This window comes from Bufo gargarizans, chromosome 2 (genome assembly GCF_014858855.1).
Source record: "Bufo gargarizans isolate SCDJY-AF-19 chromosome 2, ASM1485885v1, whole genome shotgun sequence".
NCBI classification, from domain to species: Eukaryota; Metazoa; Chordata; class Amphibia; order Anura; family Bufonidae; genus Bufo; species Bufo gargarizans.
Genome location: NC_058081.1, coordinates 587,963,540 through 587,979,858, shown reverse-complemented (window position 1 = coordinate 587,979,858; position 16,319 = coordinate 587,963,540). Strand labels below are relative to the sequence as shown.

Here is a 16,319-nt window from a genome sequence, read left to right as displayed (position 1 = left end):
TTATGTCTTTTTGCAGAATGTATGTACGGATGCGGAAAGCACACGGGTCTGTTTGTTTTCCGTAACTGTATATCCGATTTGAAAAAAGGTTGACCACAGACCCACTAAAGTCAATGGGTCCACAAAACAAATGTGTACAGCACACCGTCCTGAACCGTATTTTGCAGATCGCAAAAACGGATTCGGTCAAGTGCATGGGGCCTAAGGCTTATGTAAAAAGTGTGGAGAGAGAAACAAACATCATGCCCTTCTGTCCTAACGGCAAAACTGGACACCATGAAGGGAGGTTCAACAAATAAATATAACTCAAACATCATTAACCCGTTTACGGATGACTCACCGTCATTGGAAGGATCTCCTCCATTCTCGTGCAGCAGCTCATGGTCTGACGGCAAGGGCTGTTGGACCTTAGAAGAGTCCACCTTCACTAATGAGGGATCTCTGCTGTCCTGTGGTTGCTTTTCTTCAGTTATATACGTCAAAGGATAATTTATACATTCATAACCACTGTGGATAATAAACAACGCTTACATTAACCATAGGAAAAATAAATTTCACATGCATCGCCTACACATTTGACAAAATCTCCACTCAGGTAGCATTTTACATGAAAGCTCCTTCCCACAATCTACACATCATAGTTATTTTCATACTCTTAGAAGTGACAAATAACAGTGAATGTCAGTGCAAACAAACCACCTGTTAAAAGCATGAACGCTTGTATGAAAAATGCTTTAACATTTTAGGTTTCTAAGCACTTCATCTCCAGGACTCACAGCTGATAAACTGCACTTAGGCTTCTGCGGAGAGCACTTCTTTTAAGAGCATGCCTGCAGCTACACGGAGATCGGTACGGGCCCGAGGAAAGGAGCAGGGACGAGGCTATGCAGTGGAGCGATCTGACTCCATGACCTCCTGGACCTTTGTGAAATGATCTGACTCCATGACCTCCTGGACCTTAGGTTTGATAAGATCTATGGTATAGAAGTACTACTACTGTACAACTATCAATCTTATTTCATGTACATATACAATAAACGGTTGCCGTAAAAAGGACAAACCATTTTCACACGCCGTATTTGGGCAGCTAAATCATAGAGGGGGAGGGAGGTTCCCTGGGGAAGAGAAGCTCTGGAAGCCTTGGCCCAAACTCTAATTATGTGGTCCACCACTCGCCATGTAATACTTCATTTGAAGGGATGAGGCTGGCCACCCCCTGTGATATCAGCTGCTTTAAAACATTAAAAAGGTTTTAATATACATCTTTTTTTTGTTCCTTGCAGAATTTCAATACAAAAAATTAGCTACAGTATAGAAATTGAGGACACCCCCCATGATCTACTGAGGGACAGTGGGCTGTTGGGGTAAGGGTCCTTTTGCACGGGTAGATTTTCTGCCATAAGGAGCACCTGTCAACAGTATACATGTCAATCGGTGCTTGTTATGCTTTCACTTTACAATGATTTTGAGGGTGCAAGGCGTGACTGAGTGTGCACCCCCCTCCACTCATACCCTTAACATTATATCAGCAGCACACAGACGATTTACTGTTAACAAAGTCTTATTTTTGCAGCTGCCCTTTTTTTTGTCGGCTGATGGCTGCCCAGATTAGGCTGGCCAGTGGTCAGAAACAATCCGTCTGCTGATCATCAGTTCATATAAAAAGGGTCTTAACAGGGTTTTCCGAGATTTTTTTAAATCATGGCCTATCCACAGGATAAGTCATCAGTATATGATCGGTGGAGTCCAACTTCCGGGACCCCTGCCATTCAGCTGTTTGAGAAGGCACCAGCACTCCTGTGTGCGCCGCGGCCTTCTCCAGTGTGGACACATTCATGTGTCACGTGACCTAGGAGCAGCTCAGCCCCATTAAGTGAATGGGGTTGAGTGCAATACCAAGCACAGCCGCTAAACAGTGTACGGCGCTGTGCTTGAAGAGGTGCTAGAAGGCAGCAGCGCGGACCCTCACCGATCAGATACTGAAAACTTATCCTGAGGATAGGTCATCAGTAAAAATAAAAAATCTCAGAAAACCCTTTTAATGCATAAATAAGGCAGATCTTTCAGAGGAAGAAGATCTGCACTCTAGCTAATAACTATGTCCTAGGTCAGGGGTAGGCAACCTCCGGCTCCCAGCTGTTGTGAAACTAAAATTCCCAGCATGCTCCATTCATTTCTATGAGAGTTCTTAGAAGAGCAGAGCAAGTATGCATACTGGGAGTTGTAGTTTCACAACAGCTGGGAGCCGGAGGTTAACTACCCCTGTCCTAGGTGGAGGACTTCCCTCTATTATTGCCATATTCCCTGATGGACTATACAGACAGCAGATGTCTAAACCAAAGACGCCTTTTAACCAACAATAGCTATTAAACTAACTATTAAAGTAGTATATTAAAGAGGTCTTCTAGGTTTTATTTTTCACATTGATGGGCTATCCTCAGGATAGGCCATCACTATCTGATTGGTGGGGGTCTGACACCTCGCACCAACACTGATCAGCTGTTCCTAAGTATTTCTAGCACTGGAACTCCACAGCGCCATCCACTCTGTAGTGGACAAAGCTGGTTTCTACACTGCTGCTCCCATTCACTTCAATGGGAGCTGCACTGCAGGAACCAGCATTGTCTACTACATGATAGACTGAGCTGTGTACTTCCAGCACTGGAGATACACTGAAACAGCTAATCGTCGGGGGGGGGGGGGGGGGTGTCAGACCTCCACTGATATGAAATTGATGGACTATGCTGAGGATAAGCCATCAATAACAAAATTTCTGGAATACCTCGTTAAGGGGAACTTTAAGTACTATCCACCACTTCAAGGGACTGCACACTGCTTCCATCTACTAACTGAATCAGTCAGTGGCAATGTGCGGGAATCCCTGTCAATCACGTTGCTCTTTGACAATAAGCCCTGCCAGCAGCCCTCCAGGCATTACTAACTCGTCAAGAGGTTTTTTTCTGATGCACACAAAGTTCTTCCCAATGACAATACCGTCTGTAGGTTCAAGTAATGCACATTCGTTGGAATTGTAGCCTGGGAAGCTGTACCATGTATGCCTACTGGATTAAATCTTTAAAGGGGTTGCCCCACTAAAAACATTCTACCAAACCAACAACTGGATCTGAATACTTTTGTAATTGCATTAGAAATTTTGTATAACCTCTGAGTTATTCACTGAAATCTATCTGTATAGCGCCACCTTCTGTTTTCTCTTTTTAAAAGTTCTTTGTCCAGCTCCCCGAGATGAAAGCAGGTGGTCAGCTCCATACTTCCACTGCCACCAGCTGCAGCAGTAAGGACACACCCTCTGAGCTGCTGGTGTGAAATAAATCTAGCTGAGCTAGCAGAGCAATGAACAGGGAGATCTCTGAGACCATGTGAGGTACAGAGCTGGTTCCAGCTTTCTTAGAAAGAGACTGTCATGTACTAAAGCAGAGACAGGGGAAGAAAAAAAGAGGGTTAGTCACTGGACCTTCAGGAGTGGTGGTCCAGGGGTAACTTCGCAGGGCGCCAGAGGTAGGGCAGACTGGGTGTAGTAAGATTGTGTCTTGTCTATTTGGAAATGAAAATAATAAAATTATATATCTTAGGAATATATATGTTGGTCAAATGATAATGGTAAAACAGAGAGGGGCCGGCTGCCAATGGTCTCAAACCACCCTGATCACTCAAGGTGGGTGATTGGAAAGAAAACAGTGGGGTTGCGCGAAAGCGCAAAAAAGGACCACAAAGGGGGCGCCAGTATCCCTAATGTCTAGGGTTATGATGGTGTAAAGCACAAAGGTAGAGGCTTATCTTTTTTACCTTTTTTTTGGGTTATGTGTGTACACTCAGCGGATATTGTAGTTGATCGGTATACAATAGGTTATTAGTAGTTAAGAATAAGATAACAATAGCGATAAAATATATACAATCAAGGTATAAGATCCAATAATGGGTTTTAAAAGCAAAAAATCAAAATTTTAGTGACTCACTTCACCCAGGAGGGTAATGTGGGATAAAGCTCAAGACACCCACATCACACCTCCTGCGCCTGGATCGCCAGTAGAATCTCAGAAACGAACAGTGGTCACTCTGGAGTCCTTGTTCTTTCTTTCAGTCTTTTATTTCAAAGCCAGGGTGGGGGAGTGAGGAGCTCAACGCGTTTCGGGGCCTCTTAGTGGGTCCCCTTCATCAGGAGCAAAGATAATTACAACATGGTACACATAGGGTTTAAGTAGCAATGAAGGAGCAAAAAAAGACCGCCAAAACGGTTTGTAAATTCGTCACTTCCGGTGTCTCCATGCGTTCCACTGTGGAACGCACCGGAAATGACGTCCTGATAGTTACAGGGTTGATAATTTTTCTATAACTAGTTAGTGCAGGTGTCCCAATGCTAGCCCGTTATAAAAATAATCAGCACTGGGACAACCGTGAGGCTGGTGGAGGGTCTTGTTATGCCTCCACACCGCTTCTCTGTAGTTCCCTGTGGGAGCGCTCGCGGTGGAACGCATATCGAACTTCCGGTGCGTTCCAGCCTGGAGCGCATCCGGACCGGAAGTCAGCCTCTAGTCTGAAGTATTAGTTTCATTGGGTTGTTAATAAAAAGTTAAACAGGTATATCTGGCGTCTAAGGATATAAATATAGATATTGAAGGGACATATCAATTTTATATAGAATACATCTTTTTGCAAAAAAATATATAGCAGATATATCTAGTGTCTAAGGATACAGATATGTCGATTTTGTGTACAATCCATCTTTTTGCTAGGGTATCTTTGGGGATGGGGGAATCACATCGTGGAATATGGCGAAAATGTATCTGTGTTTGTGGATATAGTCTGCACCAATCATTAATATTATTAGAGGAATAAAGGGGAATTTTTATTATTATTTTTTTTATTTTTTAAGGAGGAGATAAAATAAAAGGCAATTAAATAAATTGATTATATATTAAAGGATAGAAAGTTTTAAAAATATATAATATATAAAAATATAAGAAATATTATTAATAATAAATTTTGGCTTAAAAATGCGGCCAATATGAAGATGATGTACATATCGTAAAAATGTATAGAAATATAATAAAAATATATATATATGAATGTACATACCATAGATATTAACATGAAATGGTTTAAATTGATGTGTTGAAAACATATATTAAACACACATATTAAAGTATATATTAATAAATGATGTATTAGAGAAATATATTATATATGAAAAAAAAATATATATATTATATATGAAAAAAAATAAAAAAAAATGTATATAATAATTAAAGGTTATATTATTATTATGTATATATGATTATGTTCATTTAGTAATTGGAATATTCTAGACATTCATTTAGGCCGAAGGGGGATAGAGTACTGGATCTTCACACTCAATACTCTATCCCCCTTCGGCCTAAATGAATGTCTAGAATATATACTTTAATATGTGTGTTTAATATATGTTTTCAACACATCAATTTAAACCATTTCATGTTAATATCTATGGTATGTACATTCATATATATATATTTTTATTATATTTCTATACATTTTTACGATATGTACATATCTCCGATCTTTCTCTATTATTATGATCATCTTCATATTGGACGCATTTTTAAGCCAAAATTTATTATTAATAATATTTCTTTATATTTTTATATATTTTTAAAACTTTCTATCCTTTAATATATAATCCATTTATTTAATTGCCTTTTATTTTATCTCCTCCTTAAAAATAAAAATAAATAATAATAAAAATTCCCCTTTATTCCTCTAATAATATTAATGATTGGTGCAGACTATATCCACAAACACAGATACATTTTCGCCATATTCCACGATGTGATTCCCCCATCCCCAAAGATACCCTAGCAAAAAGATGGATTGTACACAAAATCGACATATCTGTATCCTTAGACACTAGATATATCTGCTATATATTTTTTTGCAAAAAGATGTATTCTATATAAAATTGATATGTCCCTTCAATATCTATATTTATATCCTTAGACGCCAGATATACCTGTTTAACTTTTTATTAACAACCCAATGAAACTAATACTTCAGACTAGAGGCTGACTTCCGGTCCGGATGCGCTCCAGGCTGGAACGCACCGGAAGTTCGATATGCGTTCCACCGCGAGCGCTCCCACAGGGAACTACAGAGAAGCGGTGTGGAGGCATAACAAGACCCTCCACCAGCCTCACGGGTGTCCCAGTGCTGATTATTTTTATAACGGGCTAGCATTGGGACACCTGCACTAACTAGTTATAGAAAAACTATCAACCCTGTAACTATCAGGACGTCATTTCCGGTGCGTTCCACAGTGGAACGCATGGAGACACCGGAAGTGACGAATTTACAAACCGTTTTGGCGGTCTTTTTTTGCTCCTTCATTGCTACTTAAACCCTATGTGTACCATGTTGTAATTATCTTTGCTCCTGATGAAGGGGACCCACTAAGAGGCCCCGAACCGCGTTGAGCTCCTCACTCCCCCACCCTGGCATTGAAATAAAAGACTGAAAGAAAGAACAAGGACTCCAGAGTGATCACTGTTCGTTTCTGAGATTCTACTGGCGATCCAGGCGCAGGAGGTGTGATGTGGGTGTCTTGAGCTTTATCCCACATTACCCTCCTGGGTGAAGTGAGTCACTAAAATTTTGATTTTTTGCTTTTAAAACCCATTATTGGATCTTATACCTTGATTGTATATATTTTATCGCTATTGTTATCTTATTCTTAACTACTAATAACCTATTGTATACCGATCAACTACAATATCCGCTGAGTGTACACACATAACCCCAAAAAAAGGTAAAAAAGATAAGCCTCTACCTTTGTGCTTTACACCATCATAACCCTAGACATTAGGGATACTGGCGCCCCCTTTGTGGTCCTTTTTTGCGCTTTCGCGCAACCCCACTGTTTTCATGTACTAAAGCAGGCATCCTCAAACTGCGGCCCTCTAGCTGTTGCAAAACTACAACTCCCAGCATGCCCGAACAGCCTACAGGTATCAGCCCTCAGCAGGGCATTGTGGGAGTTGTAGTTTTACAACAGCTGGAGGGCCACAGTTTGAGGATGCCTGTACTAAAGGATATCTAATTTTCATTTTTTAAATTGGCCCTTTAAGGCCCAAACTGACGCACAATGTTATGCCTGGAGCAGCATCCAAAGGGAAAAGGGGGGGGGGGGAGGTGAATAAGAAGAGAATTCCTGTGTCCAGCACCATCCTCCTTAGGTCCTGCCGATTTGCACATAATGTCCCTTGAAAAAAACTGCATAATAACTGATCATCATTTATCACCATTGTAATCAGAACTGTGAATGCACATACAATGGTGTCTGGATTGGCTTTTCTTCAAAATCTTCAATTAATTCCAAAATGCTGGTAGCTTGAGATTTAGCAGATTGTATATGTTTTATTCCAGCGCTGATTCTCAAGACTCGTCCATTTTCATCTGTTTAATAAAGAGGAAAAAACATGGTGGGTATGGTAATACTGAATCAATGAATGATATATAATCACATAGAACTGATGGGAAAAAGGAAAATCTGCAAATCAGAAGGTTTGGAGAACATGCAGAAGTAAATGAGGATGATGTAACAATTTGTCTTGGTCACTACATCATCAGGAAGACCCAAGAGTGTTCATTAAGGGTCCCAGGAAATTATCCAAAGATGCAATGTAAGAGACAATTTATTTTAGAGGATTCCCAGTGGGTATACATTAGAACTCATATCTGACCACATCCTCTCCAAAACGAAGGAACGAACGCAATCAACAGATTTCTTGCAATTTATCATTTGCCAGCTACTACTTGGGAACTGACATTCTAAGGAATCCTTGTCAGACACAACAATTGTCTGCATCAGACCAGAAGAAAAGAATTACATGAATGTATTACTGCTGTCACGTTACTCCAGGGAGAGTTACTCCACCTCCTCTCTATAACAAGCTATACCGGAATCTAGAACCGGGTGTTTAATTATTTTGGGTCATGAAAATCACTATCTACAAATATATCTGCTTCTAAGTGGGTTATCTCTTATTATCCTGCATTTGGTTTAGAACGGCAGATTTATCAAGGGTGTCATAGGGACAAATTCTGATACTTTGCTTCAATTGTCATTAAAAGCGGTGCCACCGGTGATCCATTGGCAGGAGTCCAACCAATGTGCCCTCGCTGATCACTACAATGAAGTAGCAGCAATACTAAGAAAACATTATGCCACTTCTAAAGCTGGACATACAAATTACATGTATTTACATGTATGTCCAACTAAACCTGTGAGATTTTAGCAGGATCAGCTGACCATTCAACATTTATGGAGGCCTACAGACTTTCCAGACCTAATGTAAATGCGGCCTGCTGACTCTCTCCTAACTGACTGATCCTTTAGTTCTTGGAGAGATGAGCCACTAACAGAAGTCTGGCAAAGGCGTTCCTCTCCTACCTACTACCAAGAACACATGCTTGCTTGGCCAAGTTCTAGATGTTGGCCAAACAAGCATTCAACCAATAGCTGTCTCATGTGTATGATTGGCCTCATCTATTCTGCTCTACCTGGCTATTTACAGTCAGCCACAAGGTCAGTGATTATAGTCAATAATCAGACATGTAGTTGCCCACAAAGAGTAAAGGGAAGCTAACAGCAGACCAAGAGCCATTGTATTTCCCTAGTGCCGCTCCACATCTGGAAGGAAAATTCTGTTAGTAGACACTGATAAATATGTTGGACAACTAGAGAAATGCCCATGGGTGAAGTTGAAGCTTCCCATCATTTATCAATGCTTCAGCTTGGTGTCCTATACCACAATGTACAAGACTTTTTCTACATGCTCAGAATGACTAACAGAAGCAACACAGAATGACCAATTACCCCGTAGTAATAAAATAAATCCAATCACTAAGACGTGTCCATATCTGCCAATGCATTGCTGGGCTAACCATTCTCTATCACTAAATGAATTGAGTCTGCTGCCAAAAGTATGAACCTCCAGTCCCTTATTATAGTTACATTATAATGTATTTATTGAAGGAGCTGTATAATCTTGAGGTAGTGTGGAGTGCTGGTCCATCCTTGTATTACACAGATAATCACTCATGTGCATGGTCACATTTCTATATTTCTTTTCTAGAGCCCAGGAGTCCATCATACATTTGGTTAATTAGCATGAAACAGAGAACAGATAGAAGATAATAAAACCGCAGAATCTGTCTACGCAAGGTTTGTTTGTAGTCTGTTACCATGGAGACATATAGGTATGCATGGGAGCTGTACAAACTAAAATCGCAATAAAATTTTAACAAGGGCTATTTGCAAACTTCCTTCATTAAAAAAAAAAAAATAAGTATAAAAAAAATTGCTGTGAAGGTAGAAATTGTTTTTGCTTGCAGTTTTTTTCATTGGCACTATACCACATGTAATACTGAATGATTTAGAAGCTGCTCAGGCTGCAGAAAAAAATGGAGTTCCCAGGAAATGTAGTGAAATGAATTAACGGCATGGGTCTACTGCTTTATAGTCACATAATAAATGCAAAAACCTTGCCTGACACATGTCTCAGACAATGAAGGCAGAAGTCTGGTTGCTATAGTGTTAATACAGATTTGCACCTTTCAGCAATGTTGTTAAATGACCCTTAAATGATTCACCGTATCATACATAATTTAAGAAGTCAAGGTGATTGACTAACGCATTGGTAGCTAGTTATCATGTAATTCAAGGCTCAATAGTCTAATGAATTATTAGTCGGGGGGGGGGCACACTGAAGAGGAAGGGGCCCACTCCAAAACCAAAATTGAAGCTCCTCCTGGTTAGCCTACTTGCCCCACTTAGCTGGTCAACAACATTCGGAGGGGGGAAGGGAGTTCCTCCATCCACCATCGTCTTAACTTAGCAGCAATGTTAGCAGGATATTATTGGAAATTTAGGATTAATGTTTTGGACTGCTGCCTTTAGAAATGTACACTATGTAGGACAAGCTAATGACCAAAGTACATAGAATGTGACCTGTAGTACCATAAGACTCGTGACTATGATCTGCAGTGTTAATTGATACTGTCAGGATTCCTTGCAAGCCATCACAGGGGTTATACAACAGGCAACGGGCTCACAGAGAGGTTATAAAAATAAGTTCCTCACCGATCCCTTTCAGCTACCGATCCAAGGCTTACCAGGTACCCACTGGTATTGGCTTCCTGGTCCCTCTCACCACACAGAAAATGCATTTCCCTTTGTGTTTAGATAAGACCACAAAGTAGAGACCAGCAAGGACCTAATATGAATCATCATGGGAGCAGCAAAAGATCAATGGGGTAAGTATTGCTTTTTCTTATTCTTTTTGCTCACTCTAAGCCTTTCGACCAAATTTTTCCCCATTGGACAACCCCTATAAGTATGGACGTCTTGACGCTAATGTGGACGTAAGGAAAGTAACAATAAAAGCTCTGTTATTAATGTCAAGGCTTTCATTTATAATGGAGCTATGCCAAATCTGTTTTCAAACCTCAATGACTTTTATGGGGTCCATCAGAGCTCTGTCAGGATGGCATTAGGGCTCCATTATTTTCAACGAGAAGAATAGCGCTGCCGACTACCTCATCTTTGACATAGAAAGCTGGAGACCTTGACAAAAGCAAATTCTTTGTATTTAAAAGAAAACATTAGAACTAGGACCAACTTCTAAAATTCTAACGTTATACAGAATGTCCACCTCAACCGCCTCTTCAACATCTTAAAGGAGTTGTGCCACAAAAAAATATTCTACATTTTTCCAACCAGCAACTGGATCGGAATACTTTTGCAACTGCACGTAATGTAAATTTAGTATAGCCACTGAGCTATTCAATAAAATGCATCTGTATAGCCCCACCTGCTGTTTGTTATTTTCCTGATGACTTGTCTACCTCACTGAGGTGGTCGCACGCGCTCAGTTTAAATCTTTAAATCTGACTGTCACCAGCCATATCCTCTGTTAGGAGCTGTGGCAGTTACATGGAAAGGGCTACAGCAGAAACGACACGACCCCTAAACTACCAGCCTGAAATAAATCTAGCATAACAACTGAAGCAATGAATGGGGAGATCTCTGGATCAATGTGAGGTACAGGGCTGGTTCTAGCTTTTTTAATTTTTTTTCTAGAAAGAGATTGTCTATACAAATGTCTGTTTTTCCTTTTTTTTACATCAATCGTGGCATAACCTCTTTAAGAAGGATAATAGATTCCTAAAAAAAAACTAAATGGCTGACGGTAGTGTGACAATTTCCACTGACCTTGTTTCCAACCATTTTTACTGCGTACAAAAAATATGAATGTGTGTGCGGCACCTGGAAATTCAATTATTAAGAAGCTATTTACAGTTTGAGCACTTGCATTGTATGGCTCGCGCATCCTTCCATCCATCGAATTGTAAATCTCTGGGTTATTTATGTGTAAGCTGCTGGTGCTGGCTGTTTTCTTCCAGCGCTAAGGGATGATATAGCTTCTGCAGTCTCAGAATAGCACCACAGCACAAATTTTGGTACCGAGTCAGAGAAGCATATTTCAAAAGCGTGTTATTTATAGCTGGCTGCTATACGGCTGGAGGAAGCAATAGTAAAAATATATTTATGTAGTAGAAGGATTGTGCAGGAGACCTGATGTCATTTTCATTCCAGTTGCCATAGTAGAACAGGTGCAGATAGAGGCGATATAGTATATCTTCACGGCGGTATTGTCTTTTTGGTTCTTGCGTTTCTATAGTACTACACCATAAATGTAATAATATAGTAAATACTAAAATATAAAATATCATTAAAAATATAATATTAAACATAAAAATCATGTAGGATATGTCATAGAAATATGAATATCAACATTTACTGCCAACTAAAACCAATAGTAAATACAGTATAAAAAGTAAATACGTAATTAAGTCCAATCCCTACTGCCCTATAGTCTATACATGGCAGAATTATCAAATATATATACACGATGTACATATAATCTTAACCCCTTGAAGACCAAGACCATCTTGACCAGAGATGAGCGAAGTATTCAAAAATTCGACGAATTAAAAATCAAATAAATAAATCGCTACGTGACGAATTACTTTGTCACAAAGCGCATTTCTTCGTAAGTACTGGGTGCAATGACAGGGAGCGGCGATTGCGATGCTCTTATAACACAGTATAAAAAATAAAATAAAAATACTTACTTAATCCATTTGCTCACAACGGGCCGGCCGGCGGCATTTTGATTGAAGATCTAGTGCAAAATCTCACGCAGCCTGTGATGTCATCACCGCACACAGGATTTAGTGCGAAATCTTCAATCAATATGGCAGGCAAATGGATGAGGTAAGTATGGGGTTTTTTTTTTGTTGTTTTTGTTTTTTTACACTATTTTAGGGAAAAATCTATTTGCTACCACGAAGCACAGGGAAATTCGGCTTCACAGTGAACCGAATTTTCCCTGAAATGCAGGATATATTTGGGACATTCTGACTGCAAAATGAAAACCGCATCAGAAATGCTGGCATGCTGTTTTAACGTATATTGGCACGGTTTTGTGTTTGGACCCATTAACGTGATTCACTTATACGATCTGTGTAAGACCATGTGCAATTTTGCCATCATTTTTTTATGCAGTTTTGACTGCATGGTAAAAAATAAAAATAAAAAAATATATATAAAAATCATCCCTTGTACATATTCCCTAATACTTGCCCTTAGATGAGGCTTCTATTAGGTGTCAGCCACACATTTACATGTAGTTCAGGCCTATTAGATCAGACCGGCCGCCCAGCACTCTAAGGTCATCATCACACAAAGTAGTGGCTCCCCATTTTCCCCCAAGCAGCAACAGCCTCCTCTTAGCCATTCAGTATTATAAATGCATATGACCAATGTTTTATTTTGTGCACGATAAAAAGGTAAAATCTGTATTCCAAGAGAGGGACATTGATCTTCCTCAAAAAACGTCATCACTACAGCACCGTTTCTGCACTGCCTGAACCATATATATGGCAGCACAACATGTGCAAGTACACAAGCTCATTCTACGTCACACGAGAAAGAAATGATAGTGAATGACTGACTGGGGAAAGCTGGAAGACGACAACATGTCTGGATTATGATAGAGAAGATCTAAAATAAGCCCTGTCTGGGCAAGATGCGACCATGAATGGAAACACACAGTGTAGGTGAAACCAGTAACTAGATTACAAGAGCATTGTTTGGGGCACTAAACAAATACGGCAGATAATTGTAAACTAAGTAGTCCCTATTCATGTGAATATTATTTAAAGGGGTTGTCTACTCCTTTACTATTGATGGTCTATCCTCAGGATAGGCCATCATTATCTCAGCCGATCAGCTTTTTCAGAGTAACTTTGGCCCCCTGAAGTCAGTACCAGAACTACACAGCCCATCATGCGATGGACAGAGCTGATTACTGTAGCATTGCTCCCATTGCTTCCCGAGGATGGGCCATCTATAAAAAAGGAGTGGGAAACCCCTTTAAGGTTAGAAAATGTCTACTTCTACATTGAGGTCAACAGCAGGCCCCATGAGGACTCCACCACTGTTTGTAGTGGATGGATTTGCGTTAAGACTCAACTAGCAATTGGAATGGTACAGGAAGCACAACTCCATTCAAAGTGTAGTGGCTGCGCAGGGTTACTGCATTTCATCTTCCACTGAAGTGAATGGGAGTTGAGCTGCAGTAACCCAGTACAGCCACTACACTTTGATGGAGCTCTGCTTCCTGTTCCATTTAAAATTGCTAGTTCCAGCACCGGAGGCTGCAGGGAACGGCTGATCGGTGGGGGTGCGGGATGTTGGACCCTCATCGATCAGTTGTTAATGACCTTAATAGCCTCCACCACATTTTACAGTAGGCACTAAGTATTCCAGGAGTTGGCATCACTGCAGAGAACACGTCTTGACGGCTCTACAGTCCTGCTCTACAGTTGTGGTGTCTTTCAAACCTCTCCAAGCAATACTTGGCATTGTGCATGGTAATATTAGGCAGCTGCTCCACCACAGAAACCCATTTCATGAAGCTCCCGATGCATAGCATGTGCTGACGTCACTTTCAGAGGCAGTTTCAAGCTCTGTAGTGCATGATGCAACAGAGAAAAGGAGATTTTTACCCCCCCCCATGCTTTGGCATTCGGCAGCTCGTCTCTGTGATCTTGCGTGGTCTACTTCTTTGTGTCTGCGCGGTCGTGACTTCTAGATTCTTCCACTTCACAATCATAGCACTTACAGGTGACTGAGGCAGATCAGAAATGCCATGTCCTGAATTGTGACATAGGTGGCATCCTATGACAATGACACTTTTAAAGTTACTGAGCACCTAAGTATGATCCATACTACTATACCAGTGTTTGTCTTTGGCGAATGTATAGCTGTGTGCTTGATTTTATGTACATGTTCACACCGGGTATGGCTGAAATGCTCCATGATTAGGAGAGGTGCCCACATACTTTTGTCCATATGGTCTGTGAACCGTGGAGACACGATAGCCAAACAACCAAGAGAACATTACTGGCAGCGACAAACATTTGTAGCTCAGCAACAAACCAAGGCTAGCCAAAACCGCACACAAAGCCACCATCAAGTCTCCTCGGGGGACGTATTGTAGATCTGCATTCTTACTTCACCCCTTAATCTCTGTTTATAGATAACCTTGTGAATTTCAAAGAAAAGACATATTTTGCATGCTATTCTTTGTCAGCTCTCATTTAAAATCGTTCTTGCTGTTCAAAGAAATCTTGACTGAATGAGGCATTCCTGCTGTGCAGAAAAAAAATATATCAATTTTCCATATGCAAAATTTTAACATTTTCGCTACCGGATTCAGAATCCTGTTGTGTTCAGCACCTTCCTAACAAAACACAAACGTGAGTGAGGCAGAAGCCACCGTGTATTTCTTTAGTTTGAAATAGTATTAGAAGTCTACCGAGAGTCCTACATTAGGTTTCCATCACGCATCCAGTATTGATCACCAATTCCTCAATTTGACAGTCTGACTTTAGGAATTTGGACAGCTGTTTTTCACCGAATATACAAAATAAATTATTAATACAAGCCAAAGCTCTAGGTAATAGAACGAACCCAATGAGGAAAGAAATGTTGCATTACACCATTACGGATTTAAGATGACATTAATTTATTCCAGTCGTACAGCGGGAAGAGAAACTTTGTGGTGCGTTTAGAATTATCTGCATTCCTGCATTAAAATGACCTAAATGAAATTTCATTTTCATCTTTGTCTAATAGATAATATGAATAAATGAATAACATTGGAATGGGTCTCATTTGTGTTTTTATTGAAGGCTGATAAAATAAGCTTTGTATTTTTGGAATAATAATGTGCTCCTCTGGAGTTTTACAGTCAAAGCTTATTTTTTATTTTTTTTTATATGTTTTTTTCTACTCTTTTTTGTATTATTATTTTTTCCATTTAAACCGGGAAACAAATTATATATAGTAGAAGATACGCGGTGGTTTATTCACCCATGTGGTACAGTGAGGCAACGTTTCGGCTCATACACAGAGCCTATATACACACAGTATCTCACAAAAGTGAGTACACCCCTCACACATTTTTGTTAATATTTTTATATATCTTTTCCTGGGACAACACTGAAGATCTGACACTTTGATACAATGTAAAGTAGTCCATGTACAGCTTGTATAACAGGGTCAATTTGGTGTGCCCTCAAAATAACTCAACGCACAGCCATTACTGTCTAAACCACTGGCAACAAAAGTGAGTACACCCCTAAGTGAAAATGGCCAAATTGTGCCCAATTAGCGATTTTCCCTCCCCAGTGTCATGTGACTCATTAGAGTTACAAGGTTGCAGGTGTAAATGGGGAGCAGATGTGTTAAAATTGGTGTTATCATTCTCACACTCTCTCATATTGCTCACTGGAAGTTCAACATGGCAAAGAACTCTCTGAGGGTCTGAAAAAAGGAATTGTTACTCTACATAAAGATGGCCTAGGCTATAAGAAGATTGCCAACACCCTGAAACTGAGCTGCAGCAGGGTGGCCAAGACCATACAGCGGTTTAACAAGACAGGTTCCACTCAGAACAGGCCTTGCCATGGTTGACCAAAGAAGTTGTGTGCACATTCTCAGCATCGTATCCAGAGGTTTTCTTTTCAAAATAGACGTATTAGTGCTGTCAGTATTGCTGCAGAGGTTAAGGGGGTGGGGGGTCAGTCTGTCAGTGCTCAGACCATACGTCTCACACTGAATCAAATTGGTCTGCATGGCTGTCGCCCAAGAACGAAGCCTCTTCTAAAAATGAAAGCTCACAGTTTGCTAAGAC

General features: G+C 40.3%; 1 protein-coding gene across 1 annotated transcript in view; it reads right to left on the bottom strand.

Annotated features, from left to right (window-relative positions):
* Positions 1-16,319, bottom strand: part of MORN1 (MORN repeat containing 1) — a 436,773-nt gene that overhangs the window by 266,444 nt on the left and 154,010 nt on the right. The window contains exons 9-10 of the mRNA XM_044281850.1: positions 7,323-7,446; positions 341-507 (exon numbers count right to left, since the gene is read on the bottom strand). Coding sequence (XP_044137785.1) covers positions 341-507; positions 7,323-7,446 — 291 coding nt within the window. The remainder of the gene's footprint in view (positions 1-340; positions 508-7,322; positions 7,447-16,319) is intronic.